This window comes from Nelumbo nucifera, chromosome 1 (genome assembly GCF_055504915.1).
Source record: "Nelumbo nucifera cultivar China Antique chromosome 1, China Antique-T2T, whole genome shotgun sequence".
Classification (NCBI taxonomy): domain Eukaryota; kingdom Viridiplantae; phylum Streptophyta; class Magnoliopsida; order Proteales; family Nelumbonaceae; genus Nelumbo; species Nelumbo nucifera.
The window spans coordinates 21,833,854-21,841,883 of record NC_142649.1 but is presented as its reverse complement, the minus strand read 5'-3'; the positions used below and the strand labels follow the sequence as shown (position 1 = coordinate 21,841,883).

The 8,030-nt window shown below is 38.2% G+C and overlaps 1 protein-coding gene across 3 annotated transcripts; it reads right to left on the bottom strand.

Moving 5' to 3' along the window:
* Positions 1–214: 214 nt before the first annotated feature.
* LOC104605808 (putative 6-phosphogluconolactonase 1) lies at positions 215–2,038 on the bottom strand. Of its 3 annotated transcripts, none has more exons than XM_088886754.1 (3): positions 1,885–2,038; positions 1,299–1,434; positions 215–1,025 (listed from the first exon to the last, which is right to left on the bottom strand). In XM_088886754.1, exons 1-3 carry the CDS (start codon positions 1,947–1,949, stop codon positions 546–548), a joined length of 681 nt encoding a protein of 226 aa, XP_088742880.1. In that variant the 5' UTR covers positions 1,950–2,038; the 3' UTR covers positions 215–545. The 3 variants fall into 3 exon arrangements, with proteins under 3 accessions (XP_088742880.1, XP_010269011.1, XP_010269010.1); XM_010270709.3 differs by lacking the exon at positions 1,885–2,038 and adding an exon at positions 1,666–1,807; XM_010270708.3 differs by lacking the exon at positions 1,885–2,038 and adding an exon at positions 1,576–1,805.
* Positions 2,039–8,030: the final 5,992 nt, after the last annotated feature.

Genomic DNA, 8,030 nt, shown 5'->3' with positions numbered 1-8,030 from the left:
TTTGTCCCACAATTTCAAGCTATATTATTTTACTTATTTTCAGATATCACCCAGAGAAAATGGTGAAACCTCTCACTTTCGCATATATATATATATATATATATATAAGTCCAAATACTTGAAAATATATGATAGAATTCTTTTATTTTGGAGATATACTTATATAGTAAGGGGATTTAATTTGTGCAAGTGTTCAAAACATAAGGAACCCATTGATTCTAAATTCCTCCATGGAATCCATGGAATCGGAATCCTGTCTCCAAATTACTCATTGACGACCAACAAAACCAACCACAAGGGTTTTAACTTTCATAGCTTCTACTTGGGATCCCACCAGGCCCAGATGGCTGGACCAACGTAACATTTGGGTAATGGCCATAGAAGACCCACCGGCCACCACGATGGCACCACCTTTAAAGAAAAAAAAAAAGGAAAGAAAAGGAGGCGAAGACAGGGAAAAGAAAATCCCGGGAATTAGGAAACGTGAAGGGGCTACTGATGACTGATGATTGATGAGTGAAAGAGTGGAAGAAGACTTTATTCATTCATATTCCTCTGAAGTCTGAAGAGAGGAGGGAGGCAGCGTAGGCATCGGAAAACCAGGCGAGGTTGCCGTCAGTGGGTGAGACCAGCTGCGCCGGGTGGGACCCACGGGGGAGTGTGACCCCCAGAGCTGACATCAGGGCTGGGGCCACCCCAGTGCCGGTGGCGACGATGGCGACGTTGGCAGCAGAATTGATAACTGGGAGGGTGATGGTGACGCTCTCTCTAGGCGCATCGTAGACGGGTGCAACCCACTGAGACTTCACCTCCAAGGCCGAGTGGTGGGGGAACAGGGAGGCGACGTGACCGTCCGTGCCCAGAAGCAGGAGGATCAGGTCGAATCTTGGGCAGTCAGTCGAGAGAGATGCGGCCACAGTCCGATCCCGAACCAGCTGCCTGATGCGGAACTCGTAGTCCTCGGCTGCTTGCTCCCCTGGTACACCATGAGCCACGGAGATAACGTGCGCCGGCGGTATGGGGACCTGTCAAGTTTGTAAAGCAGAAGAAGAGGATCATACTCATACAAGAGGTGCCCACTTTAGCTGGGTCTCTCATCAAAGCTGGAGATCTAATGGCTGTTGAGCTATAGCTAGGGTGTAGCCATTGAAGATATATGGCAGAGCTTAGGGTGATGCATCAGATGTCTTAGGCTAAACTATAGGGTTTGCCCATGAAAGCAACCAACTAGCTAGAATTTTGCCCATGAAAACAAGCTGCTGAAAGATACTGTTTACTGTTAGAGAGAGAGAGAGAACCTTGGAGATGAAGGCTTCTTTGGCCTGCCTGTAGTTGCTGTCTGGATGTTTCTTGGCCACAAGGTTCTCATCAGCCCAAAGCAGATGCCACTTAGACCACTCCAATGTTCTCAGATATGGAGCCTTGGTTAACTTCCTGCATCAGATCAGAGAACCAGAGAAACCCATGAAAGTTAACACATAAAATAACAACCCTAAAGCATTAACATTATGACTCCATTCTCTCTCTCTCTATATCTGAAAGAAGAAGAGATCAACATCAGAAAGAGAAGAAGACCTCAAGAGGGTGGGAAGATTTCCTCCAGAAAGAACAAGAGAAAATGCACCCCTCTCCTTCACAGAAGCATCAGAGATCTGGGTCACATACTCTGCAAGCCCAGTCAATAGCTCTTCGTTGCTATCGAAGACTCTCACTCCTGAGTATCTATTCTCCATTCCCGAGTTCCAGCTAGAGTCTCCTCTATATTCCAAGTCTGCTTCACTTCTATTCATCTCCAAACTTTTGGATTTATTTTGCTTTATAGCAAATGAGATTCCATGTAAAAGAGAGAGAAAGATGGAGATAGAGAGAGAGAGAGAGGCTTACTTTGTACGGTGACGTCTGCACCCACTCCTCCAAAAGTACATGAATCGCAAATGAGGTGGCACCATCCATCGACGTTGTTTCAAAGTAATAAAATACACCAACCTCTTAGGCTCTTACCTCCATGAAGGGAAGAGAAGCTCTCTCTCTCTATTTGAATTTTGACCCAGATTTACAAATCCACCCTCCATGCTTTCCCTTTTATGGCAATTGAGTTGAGTGCAGTTAGGCAAAAAGAGAACAAGTGTTCATTTGGCAAACCACCCTCATAAAAGCTCCTTCATGAAGATAAATGAACCGACTTGAAATGCTCCACGAGGTGGATAACTTATTTAAATAACTCCATGTTCAGATTGAATGTGCACTCCTTTTTTTTTTTCTTTGTCCTCTTTGGTTTTCCCCTTTGTCATTAGTCATTACCGTGTTGTCAATGGTCCGGGTCTGGTCCGGGTCAGGGTCGACCCATTCTAATTTCCAACCCCACAAGTAATAAACGTGCAGAATCAGTTAATTACGAGAAAAAACAGTATTTTATGATGGAAGTACTAACGTAGGGGTATCTTTACTCTTTAGAATATATACCAATGTATATATACGACTACACTACTATATCACACCAAGACCCATATAATTAAGGGACTTTTAGACTGTATTCCACCTCAGAATTCTGATTTGAACTAGAGACCTACAATAATTCAAAATTATAAATAGTTCCACCTATAAAATGGGTCGAACGGGTCAATATATCATTGATCAATTCAACAGTTTTTAGTCAGAGACATGGTTTGAGATAACAAAACCGATTGTCTAGAGGATTCTCAGGCTGAACAGTCCGATCATCCGGATCAACGGCAGTTCGAACTAATGTTTGATTTTAGGGTGAAATGCAATGTAAGATAAAAAGCTACTTGGACATCTCCTAGAGTAGCTGAACCAGTTATCTATGGAAGCAAGCAGCCGATCATTAATCTGGGGCCAAATGGAATAATTGAACCATTAAGAGAATAGTATTTCCACTATTTGCCAACCTTTTGGCATGCTCCAAGTTATATATGCTATGCCTTGACTGTCTATCAGTGGTTAATTCACCACCAGTGATGAGTTTTGATTTTATCTTTTTGGGAGGAGGGATAGAGGGAGGGAAGGGGGGTTTGGTAGGGCAACAGTAAGTTGATTGAGAGCAGCATTTGCTAAAGACTGAGCACTTAAGACTAGGGTTGTTGCTTTAATATTTTCAGCAATAACTCTCCTTTTAATGTCCAACAAACTTAGAACTTCATTGTACTCAATTAAACACATCTATGAGCAGTGCCTGACACTTTCATGTCCTCACCCTAGTGATTTTGAGTGCTACCCCTAAGTATAAAGAAGTGAAATAAATCCATCCATGCCCAAAGCCAGCTATTAAAACCCAGTACAAAGGAGAAAACCTAAAGCCTTAACACTAACACCTGGCCCCAAGGCCCCCACAATACACAAAAATACAAAACAAAAACAACAACAACCAAACAAAACAAAAACTAATCTCAAGTCTGATTATAAATGATTCTGAGATCTCATATTTGGGATATTACTGGGGATCCAAGGAATTCAAATGACTCACAATCTGAGCCAGCTTTAATTTAGCCAGTGCATCTGCCAGCTCATTACCTTGTTTAAATTATACATACCTTGGAGAAGCTCAAAAGCCCTTTACATTAAATTCTGATATGATGAAAATCACTTTTTAATTTTGTTGAGTCAAAAGCATACAACATCTATAATGTGGTCCAAATACTCTCAGTTTGGAATGAGTATAAATACAAATATATAGAGTATAAAATCTTGTATTTTATATTATTTTGTATATATTTATATTTGTATTCTTTCTAAACTGAGCCTATATATCCATCCACAATTGAACCAATGAAAAATTTTCACTATTTTCAATAATGCAAACGTCAGTTTTAATTGTTGTCGAATTAGGTTTTTTCTACATATTTCTAATTTGTATACAATTATTTTTTGCTTCCTTAACTTGAATACAATTGGGCTATCGTTTCACCACCGGACACCTAATTGAGGACACAATTAATGCCTCCCAACTCCCAACAGCTCATGTCCTAATTACTAAGTTCTTCATTAGGAATTTAGTAAGGGGAATCAAGGGTGGGGTGTATATGAGACCTACTTGGACCACAAAGAACCTATGTATGATTCCTCAGGTTTCATTTGGCTTTGTCTATTTGGAGGGGTGTCAACTGGATTAGATTTGGTCCAACTCGATCCAGTCCAATGTGAGTCCATTACAAATGGACCAGGTCCAATCTAATCCAATGAATGTTTTGGACTATTTTGGATGATCCAATTCAATGTTTGGACCATTTAATCTGTTCAAATTCGTTTTAATTTAGATTGGTTTCAACTCAAACCTGGTTCATTGACATTTATATTCTTATCTTATATCAGTGGACTAGATATTGACTTAATCCAACCCAATCCAATATAAATTTATTACGGACGGACTATGTCCAATCCAATATGTCTTGTTGGTCCATTCAATCCATCCAAATTGATTTTGGACTAGGTGGGGTCCAGTCCAAAACCGGTCCATTGACAGCCTTAGTGCCAATTGACCATCGGAATTATGATTGGGCCATTAAAACCAATGTTTTAAAAACCGACCCAGAATTGGAATCATTCTAACACTGGTTTCTGAGTTGACGGTCCAATCGTCCGGTTCCAACAGATGCCCCATTTTGATGAAAAAAATTAAAAATTAAAATAAAAACGGCCAAAAACCATCAAATGAGTTGACGGTTCGACTGCCTGGGCCAATGGGTAAATTGCCAATTCAACGGTTGTTGACCAAGGACCGAGTTTGGGGTAAAACGGAACCGGTTGTTTGGATTGTTTTCGGGCCGAACGGTCCAACTGTCTAAATCAACAAATACAAATATGTATAATACATATTTGTATAATACAAATACAAATATATACAAAATAATACAAAATACATGATTTTTTCACACTATATATATTTGTGTTTATACTCGTTCAAGACTGAGCCTCAATAATGTTGTTGGTATATGAACCTTCTCCATTGATCTTCGATCATATCTAGGTTGTACCACTAGAGCCAACAATCTGCAAGCCCAACTACGCCCCAAAGGAGAGCTTCTCTGTAAAACCATACCCGCTTTTCCCAAATTCTACCTATAAAGTGAAGACCATTGAACTTGGGTTTGATATTGGGTTCTCACATCAAACACATTGAGACGCCAACCCGAGTAATCTCAAAGGCAACACCTGGCTAGCGAATATTCCTCCTTGTTTGTCAGCGTCATGGATCACAGTGGCGCCAACCATCAAAACTGGTGGAGACTGGAGCTCCATTGCTTGGCAAATGAGACTAGTTCATGGGTATTATCATCACACAACACAGACACAACAACAACAACAGGACCTCCTAGGGAATGCAAGGGGGAATCCTCATAATAGATAAATGGGTAATTCCAAATTCAAGATCATCACCTCACCCTCTGTGGTTCTGTGACCTTGCTCAACAAATCCTAGTACCAAAAAAGTTCAACAAATGCTGCTGTTATCCACAAGGTAAAAAGTAGCTCAAGCCAATCAGTTGCGTGTCCCCAGGTTCACACATTTTTTTGTTTTCTGGGTACCTGTATCAGAGATCCGTACCCCCTCGAGCCATGGCTTGCATTTGGATTCTTCTGTCATCTGTCTGCACTCTGGACTCTGGAGGTGTTTTAAGTGTTGATGTGGAAGAATTTCACACCTAGGGATTACTCCTACTAAGGTCTTTCTTTTTCATATATAAAAATTAAAAAATATCCCATATTCCTACTACCTAGGGATTTGGGATAAGAATAATGTTTTGGTGTTGAAAATTATTTTATTTGATTTTTTTTCAACAGTTTACAATACACTAACAAAAGGATAGCAATATCATTTATCTATTCACTCTACCTACGAGAAAGTGCTTTGAGTAGGATTGTCAATGGGTCAGAACAGTTCTGAAGGTAAATTGAAAATAATTATGGGATAAGTAGACTGTACTTTACCGTAAAAATCTGAAATTACAGCCCCTTTTAATTTATTAATAGTTTCCTATAAATTTAGCATCGATTCATGATCAAGATTCATCCCACTTATACGATAAGATCAAAATTTTTGAGGTGGATTGAATAATAAAAACCCCATTGAATTATATTAATATATTATCATTGTCCCAATTATATGGGGTCGGTTTCATGAATATTGTTTAATAAGTTATGATCCATGATGATAATGAAAGTTCACACTTGTGGAATTCTAACTTGATTTTGATATTAATTATAAAAGTTAAATCAAAGTATCATATAATGTAGGGTTTATATTTATATCTTTATTTGCTCATACATATATGTTTCTTTACACACACATTATTGACATTGTTACAAAGATACCCCTAATATAACACCTTTCTGATCTCATAGTATATTTGTAATATATCATAGGATGATGATGTCCAAATGCGTGCATTTAAGAAATAACTAGGTTTATTTTCAAATTATAGGTTCAAAATATGGTATCAATTATAAGTGGGATCTATCGGGTCAACCCTGACTAACTTGATCATATAGGGTCTAGTTTGGAAGTGGTTTTGCACATTTGCTTAGTAGGTCAGAGTCCGGTCTATCCTGATGTAGACCAAACCTAATCCATTGACAATATAAAAGAAAAAGGTGGAGAAGTACAGATAGGCCCAATGCAAATTTCTGATTTTCATTGCAGAGCTATAAATATTCAAAATGCCAAAAATCCTCACTCTATACATCAATGCCCGCCCGTAAATTAGCATCAATTCCGAACTGGCACCCACCCCTACTGTACTTTGGGCCTAAAAATTCTGACCCTGGGCTGAACTGTCATTCTCCCAAAAAAAGTAATTTTGAATTACAAAATCTATATGCATTTTGTTTTACATTCCTTTATAAAAAGTCCAATAAAAGGTGTTAATACTATGTAGGAAAAATCTAGGGTAAGTTAGAAAGATCCATTGTATTATGGATTAGGAACAATTACCCATGAACTTTCATTTGCGACAAAGACCACCCTCTATTATGGGGTTAGTGACAATTACCCCCTAAACTTTTACTTTGTGGCAAATGCTCTTTGCTCATTAAGTTAGGTAGCAAATCCACCTGAACTTTTCTTATTTTTTCCTTCCCTTTTCTCTTAAACCCTAATTGGCCCAAAAATGCCTCCATTTTCTCCAAACAGAACCAGATAAAATAATAAGAATCATTTCATTGATATAAAAAGAAAACAACTTTCTTTAAATTCTTGTTTCATTTATTGATATGAATGTCTCTCTTCAACTTAAAATATAAATATTATCCACTCCTTTCTCCAATAAATTAAGAAAAAACAAATGAAACCTTAAATTTCTATCTATTAGAGCAATTGAGAGAACTTCAATATTATATTTAGGAAACTAGTTAAATCATAAATTCATTCAAATAAATAAGAAAAAAGTAATTTGGGGATTTAAAAATTAAATAGTTGAATGAGAATCTTTTACAAAGTTAACTAATGGAACTCTAATTGAGGGGGGTATTTGTCGCAAAGTGAAGGTTTAGGGGTCTTTGTCGCAAATGAAAGTTCAGGGGGTAATTGTCATTAAACCCATAGTAGAGGGGTGGTAATTGTCATTAAACCCATAGTAGAGGGGTGGTAATTGTCATTGACCCCACATGACACCAAAAGGGCTTTGACTTATCAAACCTCCCCTTTTTCCCCCTCCCACCATAAATTTTGATGAAAACCCACCTGATTGGCTAGCACTTTTATGATGTCATGTAAGTATTTTTGGTATCATGCCTTTTCAATATCATAGTCAAAATGAAAATCAATACACAAAAAGGCATCAAGATTTCCATGGGATCCTATATAACATGGTTGGTTTTGTATTTTTGAAAATAAAAACATCTATCACATTAGCAAAATTATAAGAAAACAAAGGATAAATTACAAGTACCCCCATACTATGGGATCAGTGACAATTAGGCCCCTTTGAACTTTTATTTACGACAAAAACCCTCCTTTACTAAGGGGTCAATGATAGACACCCTTAAACACTTTCACTTTGTGACAAATACCATCCT